The sequence below is a fragment of the Balaenoptera physalus genome (genome assembly GCF_965194825.1).
Source record: "Balaenoptera physalus genome assembly, chromosome: 20".
NCBI classification, from domain to species: Eukaryota; Metazoa; Chordata; class Mammalia; order Artiodactyla; family Balaenopteridae; genus Balaenoptera; species Balaenoptera physalus.
In genome coordinates this window covers 49,189,820-49,209,083 of record NC_138901.1, presented here as the reverse complement: position 1 = coordinate 49,209,083, position 19,264 = coordinate 49,189,820, and the positions used below count along the sequence as shown (strand labels likewise).

General features: G+C 48.6%; 1 protein-coding gene across 22 annotated transcripts in view; it reads left to right on the top strand.

Annotated features, from left to right (window-relative positions):
• Positions 1–6,846: 6,846 nt before the first annotated feature.
• The window catches only part of MYO18A (myosin XVIIIA), a 96,494-nt gene continuing 84,076 nt past the window's right edge, over positions 6,847–19,264 (top strand). For 17 of the 22 annotated variants that reach the window (XM_082442752.1, XM_082442755.1, XM_082442750.1 and 14 more), the window contains exons 1-2: positions 6,847–6,983; positions 18,151–19,229. In XM_082442752.1, coding sequence (XP_082298878.1) covers positions 18,231–19,229 — 999 coding nt within the window. In that variant the 5' untranslated portion in view covers positions 6,847–6,983; positions 18,151–18,230. The remainder of the gene's footprint in view (positions 6,984–18,150; positions 19,230–19,264) is intronic. The other 5 variants (XM_082442760.1, XM_082442758.1, XM_082442759.1 and 2 more) reach the window with 2 other exon arrangements.

Sequence of the window (19,264 nt, the reverse complement as noted above, 5' to 3'; positions counted from 1 at the left end):
CATTGTAGCATGTGTCAGAGTTTCCTTCCTTTTTATGGCTGAATAATATTCTTTTGTATAAATGCTACATTTTGTTTTTTCATTCATCTGTTGCTGGATGGGCTCTTTTCATATTCTTATACTTCTCATAAAGATAATCATATATTTCTGATGTTTTTAAGTGTCATTTTAGAGACAACAAGATACTATATGCCTCCTGAAGAAAGAAGACCATGCCACCTATGAAGTATCCTTCCCCCCAAAATAAAACTCAAATTTGCTCAAGCCTCTAGATCTATTTACCAATTTATAGGAAATACAGAGGCCAGAGTATCATATTAAACTACCCCATGGGGATGCAATCAACAAAGTCCAGATTGTGGAAAATCTGTAGGATAAATGACCTAGTTTCTCCCACAAATGAGTTGTGAGGGAAAAAAGGAAGAGATAGAAGAGAAACCTGTAGGTTAAAAGATACTTAAAAGTCACATCCTGCAAATATTCTTGCTATTCTGATTTTATAATAATCAGAGCAGGCTAAGAATTTGCTACACTAAGACCATGCATGTGTCCCCAGACCTAGTTCTTTCCCTAGGTCTGGTTTTATAAATGCTGGTGATAAATCAAGCCTGATTTATATAATGCATCTTATGTGGGAAATGTCTGTGACTCTAGGTATCTGATCAACCTCGAGAAATTATAGCACAACTATTGTAATAACTTTTGAAGATAACCCTTGCTAATTTGATGATTACCAGTTGCCATTAAATGAATTGTAAAAAAAAAAAGTCAACTAACTGCAACATGTGAATCTTGATTCAAACAAACAAACAATTAAAAAAAAAACTTTATGGAGATAATTGGAAATTTGAACATTTATGATTTGATGATATTAGGGAATTATTATTAAAAAACTTCAGGTGTGACAATGGTATGTGGTGTTGTTTAAAAAATAATCCTTATCTTTTAGACATACACACCAAAATGTTTTCAGATGAAGTGATATGATATCTGGGATTTGTTTTAAAGTTACAGTTATAGGAGGGAGTATAGTTGAAACAAGTTTTCCAGGAGTTGATTGAAGCTGTGTGATGCGTACTCAGGGGTTTGTTATATTATTTCGTTTATTTTGTCTCTGTTTGAACTTTCCCAAGTTAAACTTTTTTATGTCATTTCAGAGACATGCTCCTTTTTTTGGGCTGATACTCGGCAGGTACTCTCTTTGAAGAATTTAGCTTCAAGTTTCCTAGAGAGGGAAACTTGCACCCACACTGCACCCACACTGCAAGTGTCTATGTAAAGAAATAAAGGATCTTCGGCTAATGCATTTTGAGGAACAATATTCAACATGTGCTCTTGTCACCTGAACATCACTTGCTATCACACAGATATGCAATTCCGTGGGCTTTACAAAAAACTGGCTTGCTTATTTGAGATCCTTTCTGGAGTGTCATATTGTGGTAGCTTACTGTGTGACGAGTATCATCAAGCTTTACCTGTGCCATTACTTCTAAGCCTCACAATAACTCTATGACTTACACATTATTATCAGCCTCCATTTTACAGATAAGGAGAGTCAGAGAGATTAATAAGGGCTAACATTTATTAACCACTTACTACCAGTCAAGTACTAGGCTAATTGCTTTAAATGAATTTGCTTGTTTTATCCTCTCACACTCTTATGAGGTAGGCACTATTATTATCCCCATTTTATAGATGGGGCAATTGAGGCTTAGAGAGGCTAAGGAACTTGCCAGCAGCTGCTAGACCACGTGTCCTCTCAAGTCGTGTGGCCCCAAAGCCCATGCTCTTTCCACTCTGCCCAGGACACAGCCCAGCAGAGGGACTCAGAGCAAGCATTCCGGGCTCTGCTATTTGTTAGCCGTGTGGCCTTGGGCAAATTATTTCATCTTCCTCAGCCTGGTTTCTAATCTGCAAAATGGGGATAAGAACATCACCTCCCGGGCTTCCCTGGTGGTGCAGTGGTTGAGAATCTGCCTGCCAATGCAGGGGACACGGGTTCAAGCCCTGGTCTGGGAAGATCCCACATGCCGCGGAGCAACTAAGCCCGTGAGCCACAACTACTGAGCCTGCGCGTCTGGAGCCTGTGCTCCGCAACGGGAGAGGCCGCGACAGTGAGAGGCCCGTGCACCGCGATGAAGAGTGGCCCCAGCTCGCCGCAACTGGAGAAAGCCCTCGCACAGAAACGAAGGCCCAACACAGCCAAAAATAAATAAATAAATAAATAAATTTATTTAAAAAAAAAAAAGAACATCACCTCCCTACTAGGGTGAGGATGAGGACTAAATGGGACAATGCCGGCCAAGGGGTTAGCTTAACGCTGACCCATAGTGAAGGCTCAGTTGCTGTAAGGGATATTTATTATTACCAGGTTTCTCCCTTAGGGGCTTCTCGACTCGAGTCAGATTGCTTTAGGAGCTTAGGAATTTTCTGGAAAAACTGGCGTTTCCGTGGTCATCTGGGCTATTTTATGTGGACACTGCTGTGACGTTTTTCTTTGAGGGGTGGATGGGGCTTTACTTTTACTTTTACTTAGAGCCAGGGCAGGGATTATTCTGACCTTTGAGAAGGAAAAGATTAAAAAACAAGTGACCATGAGCCAGAGTCACTGTGGACGTTGCTCTGGTGTTTCATTCTTGCCGGGTTTCTGAAATTAGTTCCTGGTTCAGGCTAGAGGAGCTCTTAGGAACACCGTGTGCTACCCCGAGTGCCCTGATGTGGACGCACATAAATAACACAGATGTTAATATGTCTATTCATTCATTGCCATGGTACAGGGGAAAGAACATGGGCTTTGAGTCTTGGGGACCTCAGTTTGAATCCTCACTCTGCCCCTTGCAGGCTGTGTTTCCATAGCTGTGAGTTGGGAAAGTTATGAAAACAAAGCTAACAGTTATAGAATGCTTACTGTATGCTGGGAACTGTTCTTTTTACATATTAACTCATTGAATTGTTAAAAAGTTAATAAACTTTATTTTTTAAAGCAATATTAGGTTCATAGCAAAACTGAGCTAAAAGTACAGAGTTTCCACATACCCTCTTCACCCTCCCCACCACCAGCCTTCCCCACTATGAACATCCCACACCAAAGTGGTGTATTTGTTACACCTGATGAACCTACATTGACATATCATCATCACCCAAAGTCTGCAGTTTACATTAGGGTTCACTCTTGGTGTTGTACGTTCTGTGGTTTTAGATAAATGTATAACGACATGCATCCATCATTGTAGTATCATACAGAGTAGTTTCATTGCCCTAAAAATCCTCTGTGCTCCACCTATTCATCCTTCCCTTAGCCCAATCCTGACAACAGCTGATCTTTTTATTGTCTCCATAGTTTTACCTTTTCCAGGATGTCACAGAGTTGGAATCATATAGCCTTGTCAGATTGATTTCTTCCAGTTAGTAATAAGCATTTGTTTCCTCCATGTCTTTTCATGGCTTGATAGCTGGTTTCTGAATAATAATCCATTGTCTGGATGTACCACAGTTTAACCATTCAGCTACTGAAGGACATCTTGGTTGCTTATAAGTTTTAGCAATTATAAATAAAGCTGTTATATCCGTGTGCAGGTTTTTGTATGGATATAAGTTTTCAACCCCATTGGGTAAAGAACAAGGAGAACAATTTCTGGGTCATATGGGAAGAGTGTGTTTAGTTGTATAAGAAACTGCCAAACTGCATCATCAGAAAATCTACAAACAACAAATGCTGGAGAGGGTGTGGAGAAAAGGGAACCCTTCTTGCACTGTTGGTGGGAATGTAAATTGATACAGCCACTATGGAAAACAGTATGGAGGTTCCTTAAAAAACTAGAAATAGAACTACCATATGACCCAGCAATCCCACTACTGGGCATATACCCAGAGAAAACCATAATTCAAAAAGACACATGCACCCCAATGTTCATTGCAGCACTATTTACAATAGCCAGGACATGGAAGCAACCTAAATGCCCATCGGCAGACGAATGGATAAAGAAGTTGTGGTACATATATACAACGGAATATTACTCAGCCTTAAAAAGGAACGATATTGGGTCATTTGTAGAGATGTGGATGGTCCTAGAGACTGTCATACAGAGTGAAGTAAGTCAGAAAGAGAAAAACAAATATCGTATATTAACGCATGTATGTGGAATCTAGAAAAATGGTACAGATGAACCGGTTTGCAGGGCAGAGAGTGAGACACAGATGTAGAGAACAAACGTATGGACACCAAGGGGGGAAAGCGGGGGTGGGGGAGGTGGCGGTGGGATGAACTGGGAGATTGGGATTGACATGTACACACTAATATGTATAACACAGATAACTAATAAGAACCTGCTGTATAAAAAATAAGTAAATAAAGTTAAAAGAAAAACCCCAAACTGCCAAACTGTCTTCCACAGTGGCTGTGCCATTGTGCGTTCCCACCAGCAACGAATGAGCGTTCCTGTTGCCCCACATTCCCACCAGCATTTGGTGTTGTCAGTGTTCTGGAGTTTGGCCTTTCTATTAGGTGTGTAATAGTACCTCACTGTTTTAATTTGCAATTCTCTATGACACGTGATGTAGAGTATTTTTTCAAATGCTTATTTGCCATCTGTATATCTTCTTTGGTGAAGTGACTGTTCAGGTCTTTGGCCCATTTTTAAATCAGATTGTTTGTTTTCTTATTGATGCGTTTTAAGTGTTCTTTGTTTATTTTGGATAACAGTTCTTTATTAGACGTGTCTTTTGCAAATATTTTCTCCCAGTCTGTGGCCTGTCGTCTCGTTCTCTTGACATTGTCTTTTACGGAGCAGAAGTTTTTAATTTTAATGAAGTCCAGCTTACCAGTTCTTTCTTTCATAAATGTCCTTGGTGTTGTATGCAAAAAATCATTGCTGTAGCCAAGGTCATCTAGGTTTCCTCCTATGGTATCGTCTAGCAGTTTTGTGTATTTGTCTTTTACATTTAGGTCTATGAGTCATTTTAATTTTTGTGAAGGGTGTAAGGTCTGTGTTTAGACTCTCTCTTTTTGCCTGTGGATGTCCAGCTGTTCCAGCAACATTTGTTGAAAACACTAAACTCATTTGATTTTCAAAATAAACTTTGAGGCAGGCATTATTAGCCCACTTTTTCAGATAAAGAAACTGAGGCACAGAGAGGTTTTGTAAGTCACCCAGAGTAACACAGCTAGACTTGACCGAGCTGGAATTTGAACCCAGGCAACCTGGCTCCCGAGTCCATGCACTCAATCCCTATCTATAAAAATTATGTCTCCCTCGGGGACTTCAGTGGTGGTCCAATGGTTAAGACTTCGCTTTCCAATGCAGGGGTGTGGGTTTGATCCATGGTCAGGGGGCTAAGATCCTACATGCCTCGTGGCCAAAAAACCAAAAAATATAAAACAGAAGCAATATTGTAACAAATTCAATAAAGGCTTTAAAAATGGTCCCATCAAAAAAATCTTTAAAAAAAATGGCTCCCTCATACGTTTGTTGTGAGGAATAGAGACAGTGTCTAGCACACAGTAGCTGCTCAGAAAGCAATAGTGATCGTCATTGTCCTACTTAGCTTCCAAGGTTCCGCTCAAATGTCATGTCCTCAGAGCAGCTTTCTTTCATTCCTCCAGCCAAATAAGCCATCCACTATAGCGTCATCTCATCATCCAAGGGATGACAGCGTGGTGAGTCCCACTGCAGTCAAAGTTCACTACCAGACCCCGCCCTCACCATGTGAATTCCCTGGAGAGAGGCTCCAGGTCTGATAGCTCTATGTCCCTCAGAGTGTGCTGCACTTGGCACTTAGCAGGATCTCAGTAAAAGTGTGTTGCATTGAGTTTGGGTTACATGCTATTCCTTTATCCAAAATGCACATTCTGGGTTTGGTCTATTCCTCAGGCTCTCTCAGTTCTTACTCAGCTCTTAGCTCCTGAGCCCCCTTGCTTGAACCTTCCCTGGTCTGTCAGGTTGGGCCACCCCTACCAGAAGTTCCTGGTTGGGCTGTTTATGGAGGCAGCTGCCCTTGTCTGCTACACCCTTTTTCCTGCACCACCCCACTCAGTTTCTTCCACGTTCTGGGGTACCTCCCTTCAGTATGGACACTGCCCGTAGAAATGCCCACCTCTCTCTCTCAGCTCAAGGCATAGCACCTATCTTGGAGGTCTGGTCTCTAAATGTCTCTGGCCTCTTCCAGAAAGTCTAAAATTCCTTCTCAATGGGTAGAGCAGCTCACCCGATATTGATAGGACATGAGGACCCAGGGGCAGATCTCATTCCAAAGAGCTTCTGAAAGCTCTTATTCTTGGCATTGCTGGACTCCTTTGGGGAGTGAGTGCCACTTATGGGTATGACTCCTGGGCCTTGGCTCATCCCTTAGGCAGCTCCACCTGAGGCAGGGCTCTCTCAGGCCAAGCCACCAGGAGGCTGTGCCCACCTTGGGGAGTACATTCTTCCAGTGCCACCTTGGGCATGGCTGGCAGTGCCTGCTTTGGACTAGGCCATCTGGCATCCTCCAGCAGCACCCTATGTCTGTCTCTGCAGAGCCACCCTGGGAAGATGTGGCCCGCGAGGCTCAGTTGTCCTCTCTGGACAGCACTGCCCTGGGCAGCACCCTGTTGGACACAGCCAGCAGAGTCCACCAGTGCCTGCCGCGGACAGAGCCTGTTCTATACATTCAGCATGACCCCGGGGCCTGCCCTGCGCACGCTCAGCAGCCCCCAGTGCCCAGTGCAGACAGGACCTCCAGGCAGGGCCTCTCGGACCCGGACCAAGGCCTCCAGGGCAGCTCCCGGTGCCCGCCTGGCCCGCTCTGGAGGCGCGCCCAGGCGCTGCCAGGAAGGCCGGCCGTTTATCCCCGGAGCCGCCAGCAGGGAGCTCCCTTTCGGCTCGGCTCGTGCGGCCGCGGGGGGCGGCGCTGCGCTGCGCCGTGCTGCGCTCCTGCCCGGACCGGGCCGGGGCCGCTGGATGCTGCTTCTCCGCTCCTGCTGCCTGCCGGGCGGGCTCCGGCGGCCGGTGAGTGCGGGGCGGCGGGGGTGGCCGCTCGTTAGCGGGCCGGGCCCGGGGTGGGGGTGGGGGGGCGGCGGGGCGGGCTCGGGCCGGGAAGGCGGGCGGGCGGCGGGGCCCGCCGGCTCCTCCTCCTCCCCTGTCCCCTGGAAGCGGCGGCCCGGACTCCCGGCTCCGGTCCCTAGCCGTGCCGCGCAGCTCGGCACCGGGGACGCGGGGCCGACCGGGAGGGGGGCGGGAGGGCGAGCTCCGGCCCCTTTTGCCATCTCGAGGGGCGCGGGGAGGCCGGACAGAGTGGCCAGTTTTGGGGGGGGGCGGTTCGGGGCTCGGGGGAGCCCAGGTGGCCCCGAGCTGCGGAGTGGAGGCTGCAGCCCGGGGGGTAGGGGGCTTCTCGAGGCCAGGCCCAGGCCCCCCAGACAGACTGACGGACCGAGGCTCTGAGGAAGGCAGCGGGGAAGGCGAGCACCTCCACCGAGCCCTTTATCCCTCCCAGCGGCCTTCACCCTTTCACTGCCAGGCCGACACCGGACTCCTCTCAAAGGAGCAGCTGCCAGACAGCTGGCAAAACAATGGAGACCCTGCTTCCCTGGGCCCCCTACCCTTGGGACAGAAGACGGGGGCGGGTGGGTGAACGATAGGCTTTGGGGATTAGGGCGTGCCAGCTGTCCCCTGCGAATGGCTGCTCACCTCACCTCTCCCTGCCAAGGGGTGGGGTGCGTGTGGGAAGGTTGGACTGCCTGCCCCAGGCCTCTGGGAGAGACTGCCCTCATGCCCCGCCCTGCGAACCTGTCATGCCAGTTGCTTCGCCAATGGGAAGGGGAGATGGTAAGGTTCGCTGCCCCCCACCCCCTTGTTGGGGGTGCCGCTGGTACCAAGCCTGGTGAGGAGTGGGTCCTGTTCCTCGCTGAGATAAGGCCTGCAGGGACACACCACACACTGGAGCTTTGTTTAGGGGTAGGGGTGCAGTGGGGGATGGGGGTGTCACCCTGTTGCAAGGCACGTGTGTCCTGCTGATTAGTTGGAAAGGCTGCCGGCCAGAATGAGCTGACGGGGAGGGTGAGGATGGGGGAGGCTGCCAGTTCGTTTTTTAAGCGGTACTCCTTTTGCCTGGTCCCTTGGCTAATGGGGCATGTGTTTGGCAGTGTCCTTATGGTTTGTGTTTGTGTAGGGAGGCCTGCGATGGTGCTTCCTGGGAAGAGCTTTCCTGCCTAGGGCCTTCCTGCCCTCAGATGGTCCCCCCAAATTATGGAATTGGATTCCCTCCCCTCTTCACCTTGCCAATGATTTATGTAGGTTCGTTTTGTCTTTTGGAGTGCCTAGCATGTCTGTGGCTGAGGAGGCCTAGTAAATTCCCCTATGAAGAGCGAACGGTGCCGAGTGTGTATGCACTGCGGCCATGCTGGAAGGGACGGAAGGTTGTCCAGGTGATTAAGAGCAAGAACACCTTAGCAAGACATTGAACCTAGAGGTTCAAGCTGCCTTTCCATGTGCTTACCAGGTCTGGAGCCCTTTTCTTGGGCAGGTTGGTATCCTGTTGTCATGGCAATGGAGTTGGCCTTGCCTCATGTTCCCCACCCTATTAACTCAGGGGCTACTTTCTAGTTGGAGATATTGAAAGTTGCTCTCTTGAGGTCTCTGGTTTCCGGACAGACCTCATTGGCTCTTTGTCAGTGGCCTGCCACCTCCCCAGCTTCCCCTCTGTCCTTTTGTGATGAGGACTTTCCAGGAAACATCCTCCTGGTTGCTGGACATGACTGGTTATATATAACTTCGGGTGGAGGTGTGCTTGTACATTTGGGGTTGGGAACATTGGAGATGGGGCCTCAATTCCAGGAAGATGATGGGGGAATCTATTGTGTTGGGGGGTTAGGGGAATGAGAAGTGTCACAGGTGGGAGTGGAGGGTGGGTGAGGAAGGGGTAGAATGCTGATGGTCACTTCCTGTGGGAGCTTTGAGCTTTGAGCAGTTGATGACCTGGCACCTGGCAGCTCTGAATATCTAGTTTGTTTACTCCTGTCTCCTGGCCTGGCTCAGGTGCCAGGGTGTGTGCCCGAGGGCTTCCTCTCATGATCCAGGCTCTCCTCAGAAACCTTCAGGTGGATTGTGCCCTTCCTGACTCCTGCCTGGTCCCTCAACCTCACTGCCTGGCAGTCTGGACAGCCAGCCTGTTGCCTGGAGCCCGCTTCACTGGCCTAGCTTGAGGCTGCTCATTGAGGGGTGCATGTGTCTTCAGAAGCTGGGCCTGAAAACTCCAGGGTCCCCCAGTGGCAGGTACCTGAAGGTGGACTGGGAGGGGCAGAAGTGGGGCTTGTGTGAAAGGGAGAATCCACCCTCTTGGGTGGAGCAGGGAGTTGTTGGAACTCAGGAAGGCTTGATCCAGACTTGCTGTGTCACAGGTCTCCAGGGCAGCAGGGCTGTTCTTACTCCTTCTCAACCAGAGGTCTGTCCCCAGCCAGACCTCCCTCACCTGGAGTGGATACCACAGACTGGAGCCAGAGCATCCACGTGAGCAGGGTCCTGTTGGTGGCCCTGAGCCCCAGGCCTTGTCCTAGGCCTCTCCTGGGTGTGGTGGGTGAAGCTGAGGGGCTCTGGCCTGATACAGTTTAAAGGTTTGAGGGGTTGGGAGGGCCCAGCCCACCCTGTGCTATGATAACAGGTTTCCCCAGGACTTGGGTTGGGGGCTTGATGGAGCTTTTAAGTTCTGCTTTGGGTCAGGCTCCGGGGTTCTTTAAGATCTTCTCACTGCACCTCACCCCCCATTACCATTTTCTGAGGCAGCCTGAATTAGAGGGTGGGGTGGTGCAGTAGTGGGAACTGGATTGGCAAGGGTGGGGAGCAGACTTGGAAACCCCCGCACCCTCCGCCCCTCACTTTCCTGCCCTTTCTCTTGAGGTAGGAATTGTGTGACTTGTAAATTATCCACATTCCCTTGACATTTCAAATAGTTTACAGTCAGGCAGCAGTTTAAATTGTGGACTGACGATTTTACAGGGCCCAGGGCCCTTTCTCGAAGCCAGGTACTTTATAGTCACTTACAAGGAATTATTTTTGTTATTCTCTAGTATTCAGAGATGTTGGATAATGGGCTGTAGGTCACACAGCAAATCAGAGGGAGAGCGGGATTAGAACCTCAAGTTTGTGGTTGAGCAGAATACCTCTTCAGCGAAGGCCAAGTCTGAAGTCTCAGGACCATGGAGATTTTAGAGTTGAAATAGCTGAGGTCTAGAGAGAGGACGGGACTTGCTCAAGGTCACACAGGAGGTGGGGTGTTGGGGTGTTAGCTGAGCTAAGCGCCCAGCGGGCTGTGGCAGGCCCCGCGGGGGGCCAAGGAGGTGCATCTGGAAGAGCCGCCGGGGACCTGGCCGGGCTGCTGGCACGTCTCCCGCTCTCGTTTCTCCCGGGGCCTGCGGGATTGTTGCGTTCCAGGGGAGACGGTATCGCAGCGGAGGCGCCGCGGGGCTGTGTCTGCGCCGGCCCGGCTGCCTGGAGGTGCCGAGGGCCGAGGGTTCCCAGCGCTGCGGCGGGCAGGGCAGGGAGCCGGCGGCCGGGCGGCCGGGCCGGCTGATGTCATGTGAGAAGCGTGCAGACGGAGTGAGTGAGCACACCTGGAGCCAGAGAAGCTCCATGTGACCTGGCGGTGAGTCATGGGCCGCGGCGGGGCTCAGCAGGACCGCCGGCAAGAAGCTCCACGGCGGCGGCGACAGGTGTCACCCTGCGCTTCCCGGGCCGGGCGAGCCCCCCTGGGCCACTCGTGCAATTCCTCGGTCCGGGCGGGCGCCCCATCAAGGCCTCGGGGCGGTAGGAAACGGCCGCTCAGGGAGGTCAGAGGCCAAGGGAGAGAGGCCGGCTCTCTTGGGAAAGTATTTCCTTTGTATTTATTTATGAGTGTGGTCGAGGGTGGGAGGACTGGCCGTTTTAAGTATACACCCACAGCAGCCAAGTCTGGGCGCCCTTGTCTTGGGATTCTAACGTTATAGTTTCCACTTCCTGGGGTTTCTACTTTGCCAGCTGCAGGGTGACCCATTTAAATCTGTCCCCACTTAAAGCCACAAGACACTAGTAAGATCTATTTTAACCAAGTCCCCCAAGTCACTGAAACATTTTCAAAGCATGAGGTGGCCAGCTTTGAACTTGCCGTTGCAAACCCGTTTACAGCTTTAATGCCAAAGGGATTGCTTATTACTTTGTCACACCTTCCTTTTTTCTTCTTTGATCTTTAAAATCACAAAAGTAACATGCTAAAAAAAGGTTTTATCTGTAGCAAGTCTACGAAGTAGAAAGCTGAAGTGTTACCCCTCTTTGCCACTATTCCACAGAGAAAAATCACTGATATATTTGTGTAATGGATCTTTCCAGACTATTTTTTAAAAGCTTGTTATGAATATTTTATATATTATGTATTTATAGTTTAATACTTATATGTTATATAAATAGAATTTTATATAAATTTTCTTTCTGTGGGAAATAAAGGGCATGAAGAAAAGTAGAAGAAAAATTATACATAATCCCACTATCTAAAGCCCCCAGGCTTAAGTGTACACACACACACACACCCCTACCAGCTAAATATTCTCACTGTCAATAAATTTTAAAATGTAGACAAAACACAAGTCTGCTTTGACCCTTCCAAAATCCTTGTCTCTTCCCCAGAGCATACATTTTTCTATGCATATGCAAATATTATACATAATGTGCATGTATATATATGTACACATATATGTAGTTTAAAAAATTTTAGTAAAAATTGTATACTATCTGGCAACTTTCTTTTTTCACTTAACAATATAGTATAGAATCTTTCCAGGTCAGTATAGAATCTTTCCAGCTCAGTATACACAAATCTACCTCATTCTTTTTTTTTTTTTTTTTTTTTAAAGATTTATTGATTGATTGATTGATTGCTATGTTGGGTCTTCGTTTCTGTGCTAGGGCTTTCTCTAGCTGCGGCAAGTGGGGGCCACTCTTCATCGCGGCACGCGGGCCTCTCACTATCGCGGCCTCTCCTGTTGCGGAGCACAGGCTCCAGACGCGCAGGCTCAGCAGTTGTGGTTCACGGGCCCAGTTGCTCCGCGGCATGTGGGATCTTCCCAGACCAGGGCTCGAACCCGTGTCCCCTGCATTAGCAGGCAGATTCTCAACCACTGCGCCACCAGGGAAGCCCTACCTCATTCTTTTAAATAACTGCTAAGTTCTATAATTTAGCCACTCCCCTAGTGATGAACATTTATAGAGACAGAATTTTGCTATTATGAAATAGCAAAGATTAGCCATGTTTATTGTGCTGCAAAGATTAGCTATGTTTATTGTGTGAATATATCTATAGATGTCCTATAAATGGAATGGCCCTGTCAAAGAATATGTACCTTTAAATATTTTCATAGATACCACACACTTGCCCTCCTTTTATCAACTTATATTCCCAGCAACACATTGGGACACCCTGCTTCTCATCCTCTAATTGATTGATGTTAGCGTGGTAGTTTTTACTAAACTGCTAAGTGAACGCAGTATACCTCTGTTTTATTTCACACAGCTGTGACTGTTACTCAGGCTGAATACCTGTTCGTGTTTGTTGGCCATTTGTATTTCTGCATCTATGAATTGCCTGTCCTTATCTTGGCAGTAGTTATATGGGGCCTCTGGACTCGAGCCTCTGGCCTCTGGCTGTGTGCTAACTGGATTGCCTTCACTTCTTTGGGCTTTACTTTCCATATACAAAGGTTCTGTCCAGCATTAAGATTGTATGTCTAGACTTATTTTAGTCATATGTGTGCTGATAGTCATTTGTGTACTTTATTATCCTCTCTACCATCCCATTAAGATGGCATGAATGTGCCTTGCTACCACTGGGTTCCATTCTTGAGGACTTAGTCTGGTCTAGGCATTATATGAAGTGCATATATACATATTTCATTTAATTCCCATGCCTTATGTGGTAGGTACTATTATTTCCATTAAAAAAAAATGGGAAAATAGAGGCACAGAGGCCTTAAGTGACTTGCCCAAGATTGCATCGCTGTTAACCCGAATTTGTTTTCAGCTTTGTTACCTGACATCTGAAGCCTAAACTCTTTCATGGGTTTTATTTATCTTTATATCCCCTGCATTTAGTAGGTGCTTGATAAATACATACTTTTCCCAACATTTTATCACAAGGCTCTGCAAACATTTAGAAAAGTTAGAGTTTTACAGTGAACACCCCATCTCCTAGACTCTACAGTGAACACTTTACTATCCTTGTTTATCACATCTTTATCCCTTGATCCAACCCTCAAGGCATCTTATATTTTTGATGCATCTCAGAGTAAATTGCAGACACCAATATACGTTGCCCCCAATACGTTAGCATACATATCATTAACTAGAGTTCGATATTTGTTTACCGTTCTTTTCTTCTGAGTGAATATTTCATACAATGAAATGCACTAATCTTATGTGCACTATTTGATGACAATTGACAAAATGTATACATCTGTCAACCCAAACCCTTATCAATATATGTAACATGAACATTACTCCAGAAAGTTCCCTCATGCCCTTTCTCAGGTAATCCCCACTCCCACTTCCCAGAGGTAACCACTGTTGATTTTTTTTCACCATGGGTTACTTTTGCCTATACTAGAAATTCATATAAAAAGTACCATACCAGTATGTCAAAGTCTTCTTTTACAGTCACTTAACAGATGTTTTTGAGATTCATCCCTATTGTGTGTATCAGTAGTAGTTTCCTTTTTATTGCTGAGTAGTATTCCATGATATGAATATGTAAATTGTTTCTCCTGTTGATGAATTGATAGTTGAATACTTGAATTGAAAGGTCCTTGCCCTCAAAATGCTTTCTGTCTTAAAGTAATAAAGCAGCTGAGTTGACTGATTCAGTGGTACTTTGCTTTGATTTGGGGGATAGTAGGGTCAAGATGATTTAGGTACATACCCTAATTTACACACAGACCTTCCTTCCACTTAAAGTTAGGAAAGGCCTCCTGGAGTAGGGTGAGGGGTGAAAGGCAGAGAAGGAGGTCAGAAAAACTGTAAGGTTACCTTCAGTGGGGGTGGGTGGGTGGGTAAGAGACGAAGGAGAGGCAGGTAGAAACTGCAGCCTGGAATGGGAGTGGGGAGGTAGTGATTGCTGCTGGAGACTTTGGACCTAAGGACAGGAGATGCAGGAAAGTCCAAGGTCCACAGGAAGTTGACAGAGCCCAGGTCTCTGGCGAATTGGGCTCTGAGATGCATAGGAGCAGCTGCAGCTATACTGCAGGTCTGACCCTGGAGGGGGAGTTTGCAGGTAGCTCTAGACATGTGGCACAGGAGAGAACCCAGGCCACAGCCAGGCCTGGCAATGGTAGGGACAACAGTGGGGAAGGGGTACCTTGTGAGCTGTGTAGATTACAGTGGCAGGACAGGGCTGATGAGGGAAGGGCTGAAATGGACCTAGTCTCCAAAGGCCTCAGGGTTGGGATGAGAGGGGTGACTTTGGCAGAAAGTTAATAAATAACCTATGTCCACAAGAGAAATATTTGGAATTTTATAGCTAGAAGAGACCTAGATCATTTAGTCCAACCTTGAGCAAAGTGACAGGCTCAAGGTCCCCTAGCGATTTGTTGGCAGATCCAGGCCTAGATACCAGATCTTCTAACATTTCCTGCCAGCACTATCCCCCTGTGCTGCTGCTGTGACTGTCTGTGGTTTCTGCCTGATGCAATGACAGTGAGGGACAAGCTTTTGCCAAGACAGCCCAAAGATTCTAGAATTCTGGGGGCTGTTTTCCGTTGATACTGCTCAGATGTCTAGTCCCCAGCAAAGAGCCAGCACTGGGTAAGGATTGCAGAGTGAGAATTGGAGACCATAAAAGGTGTCTTGGTGGGATAGCATTGTAGGCGGTTTGGTTCTCTGTGGTTGGGCTGAGGCTGAGATATTGGTTAGTTCCCTCCAAGTCCCCAAGGTGGGTTTCTTTCTTCATTTCCCTCACATGTCCCCCTGGAGCCAACTTCTAAACTAGCCTTTTAAGAGAGTGCAGGTAGTGATGGGTGAGAGGTAAGGTGAGCAGTGACCAACCAAAGATCCTGCATCCTAGCATATGGTAGGTCTGTCCATACCCCCATCAGCGTTCAGGAGGAGAGGGAGAGACCCCCTATATTAAAGTAGAGCCCTGAAGAGAAGATGCCTGTTGCCGGGCACTCCTTCACCCTGAATCAGTCCAGGCTCAGCTAGCCGAGGCTGTCCCTGGCTTTGCACTTCTTGGGCCCTAGATTTCCTGTCTTCCCGCTCCCAGGTACTGTGCTTGGAACATTAAGAACTAAAAAGTTCAGAGGGAACTTTGTTTTACCAGGTAGGAACGGAGGTCAGAGGGGGAGAGGGGTGCCTGCTAGGTCCACAGGGAGCCAGTGACTGGGCCAGATCTCCCACCTCTTTGGATATGCTCTATAACTCAAGAGTTCTCTAGAACTGCACCGCCCAATCCAATAGCTGCAAGCACAAGGCTGTTGAATACTTGAAATGTGTTTTGTCTGAATTGAGATGTGCTCTAAGTGTTAAATGTGCCCTGGATTTTGAAGACTTAATACGGAAAAGAGAATGTAAAATATCTCAATATTTTTTACATAGGTTACATGTTGAGATGACAATATTTTAGATAGCTACATTAAATAAAGTATATTTTTTTTTGTTTTTGCTTTTTTTATAAATTTACTTATTTTATTTATATATTTTTGGCTGTATGGGGTCTCCGTTGCTGCGCGCGGGCTTTTTCTAGTTGTGGCGAGAGGGGGCTACTCTTCATTGCGGTGCGCGGGCTTCTCATTGTGGTGGCTTCTCTTGTTGTGGAGCACAGGCTCTAGGCACACGGGCTCAGTAGTTGTGGCTCGTGGGCTCTAGAGCACAGTCTCAGGAGTTGTGGCGCACGGGCTTGGTTGCTCCGCGGCATGTGGGATCTTCCCGGACCAGGGCTTGAACCCGTGTCCCCTGCATTGGCAGGCGGATTCTTAACCACTGCGCCACCAGGGAAGCCCAATAAAGTATTGTGTTCAAGTTAATTTTAACCGTTTCTTTTTACCTTTTTTAATATGGCTGCTAGAAAATTTACAATTCCATATATGACTTGAATTATATTTCTTGTGGACAGCGCTGCTCTAGAAAGGATACTCTGATCTCTCAGGGGCCACATGAGTCAGGGTGCTGGGCAGGGGGAAAGCAGTTAGCCAGTACCCCGGGGCCCTTGGGCGCTTCTGGCCTTGATGCCTTCCTAGGCATTGTACCTGGGTTGGGGGTCCTTCTCAGTAGAATTGGGGGGCCTGGAAGGCCCTGCTTGGTTGTGGCAGTGGGGTACACAGAGAGGAAAGGCCTCTCCAGGGCTTGGCAAGAGCTCGCTGCTGCAAGGGGTAAGCTTGTAGGTCTTGTGTCTAGAACTCAGAGCGGGAGGCCTTCATGGAGAAAGAAAAATGTACATTTAATTTCTAATTAGGTGGTACAGCCTCCTTCTTGTTCCCTGCTGGTTAGAACAAGGAAGGCTCTCTCAACTCCACCCCACCAGGTTTTTCTCCATCCTGTCCCCAGATGGGTGTGCCTAGGGGTGGGAGTAGGTTGGCGCCCTAGGCCATAAGCCCTGGAGCTGGGGTTTTCTCTCAGGCTGCCACGACTTTCTTCCTGAGGCTATATTTAGGTGTTGGTCTGGGGAAAAGGATGTGAGTTTTTCAGGATCCTGTTTATCCAGCAGACCCCACGCCCACCCCCACCTTGCAGCTGTCTGTCCTCTATTCAGTCTGGAACTTCCCCTTACCTCCCTCCCTGCTTCACTTTGGGCACCCAGGCCCTAGAAAGAAAACAACATTTGCCGTTGAATCCTGCGGTCACCGCCTACTAGCTGTGTGACAACTAACATACACTTAATTTTCTGAGCCCTGTTTTCTCATTTGTAAAGTCGAGATAATGATACCTACCTTGCAGGGATGCTATGAGGTTCAAATGAGATAGTGTGTGTAAAGTGCCTGGCGAGTGGCAGTCATTAAATAAGTGTTGGTTCTTTGAGATCTTCTGTCAGGCAGTGGCTAAGGCTGCTGCTCTAGGGATAGCAGGTTTAGGAAAGAGCCCAGTAGCATGTGATGCCTGTTGCCTTAATGGACATTGGCTGTGGGGAGGTGATGGTGCACAGAGTCCATTTCCTTTTTCCTTTGTGTTTGAATCTTTTTTTTTTTAATATTTATTTATCTATCTATTTTATTTTTGGCTGTGTTGGGTCTTAGTTGTGTCATGTGGGCTCAGTAGTTGCGGCACACGGGCTTAGTTGCCCTGCAGCACGTGTGATCTTAGTTCACCGACAGAACCCGTGTCCCCTGCATTGGAAGGTGGATTCTATTTTTTTTAATTTTTTAAAAAAATTTATTTATTTAATTTTGGCTGTGTTGGGTCTTCGTTGCTGCGTGGGCTTTTCTTCTCTAGTTGCGGTGAGCGCGGGCTACTCTTCGTTGTGGTGCGTGGGCTTCTCATTGCGGTGGCTTCTCTTTTTTTTTTTTTTTTAATATTTTTATTTACTTATTTGGTTGCGCCTGGTCTTAGTTGTGGCAGGCAGGCTCCTTTGTTGCGCCTCGCGCGGTGGCTTCTCTTGTTGTGGAGCACGGCCTCTAGGCGTGCGGGCTTCAGTAGTTGTGGCTCGCGGGCTCTAGAGCGCAGGCTCAGTCGTTGTGGCGCACAGGCTTAGTTGCTCCGCGGCATGTGAGATCTTCCCAGACCAGGGCTCGAACCCGTGTCCCCTGCATTGGCAGGTGGATTCTTAACCACTGGACCACCAGGGAAGTTCCTTGCATTTGAATCTTAAGTCAGGTCCCAAATTGGCTTGATGGCATCCTCTACCAGGAGGTTAGATCTCCCAGATGCCACCACCATGCACACCTAAGCCTGGATCTTTCAGGGATTACAGGAAACGACAGACTTTGGAGTCTGGGCTTTTATAAACTGATCTAAACCTCGTTTCCGTATTTGTAAAATGGGGATAATGACAGACCTACCCGTAGCAGTGTTGTGAGGATTACCTTAATTGAGACAGTACTGTTTAAAACAGAACACCTGGCACATAACTGGCACTCAGTGAGGGAAAGCTGTGCTCATTAGTTGGCCGTGTCGGGATTGGAGAGACAGAAAGAGGCTCTGCTCGAATAACCTTTCTCTCTGTTTCTGTTTGCAGCAGCAAGGTGGGGCACAAAGGCCCTGTGCTGAGCACCCGTAATCCTCTGGGGGTGCCACCCCCAAACACAGCACCCCACCATGTTTAACCTAATGAAGAAAGACAAGGACAAGGATGGCACGCGGAAGGAGAAGAAGGAGAAAAAGGAGAAGAAGGAGCGGATGTCAGCAGCGGAGCTGCGGAGCCTGGAAGAGATGAGCCTGAGGCGTGGCTTCTTCAACCTGAACCGCTCCTCCAAGCGTGACTCGAAGACACGCTTGGAAATCTCCAACCCCATCCCCATCAAGGTGGCCAGCGGCTCCGACCTGCACCTGACTGACATCGACTCCGACAGCAACAGGGGCAGTGTCATCCTGGACTCGGGCCACCTGAGCACAGCCAGCTCCAGCGATGACCTCAAGGGTGAGGAAGGCAGCTTACGGGGCTCGGTGCTGCAGCGGGCAGCCAAGTTCGGCTCCCTGGCCAAGCAGAACTCGCAGATGATTGTCAAGCGCTTCTCCTTCTCCCAGCGCAGCCGGGATGAGAGCGCCTCAGAAACCTCCACCCCCTCAGAGCACTCTGCCGCCCCGTCTCCACAGGTGGAGGTGAGGACCCTAGAGGGACAGCTGATGCAGCATCCCGGCCCAGGCATCCCTCGACCAGGACCTCGGTCCCGAGCCCCTGAGCTGGTGACTAAAAGGTTCCCGGCTGACCTGCGCTTGCCCCCCGTGGTGCCCCCGCTACCCCCTGCCCTCCGGGAACTGGAACTGCAGCGACGGCCCACGGGGGACTTTGGCTTCTCCCTGCGACGCACAACCATGCTGGATCGGGGCCCCGAGGGTCAGGTCTATCGGAGGGTGGTTCACTTCGCTGAGCCCGGCGCGGGCACCAAGGACCTGGCCCTGGGGCTGGTGCCAGGTGATCGTCTGGTGGAGATTAATGGGCACAACGTGGAGAGCAAGTCCAGGGATGAGATTGTGGAGATGATCCGGCAGTCTGGGGACAGCGTGCGGCTCAAGGTGCAGCCCATCCCGGAGCTCAGCGAGCTGAGTCAGAGCTGGCTGCGGAGCGGCGAGGGACCCCGCAGGGAGCCAGCCCATGTGAGTGTCTGCCTGGGCAGCCGGGGGTAAGCAGG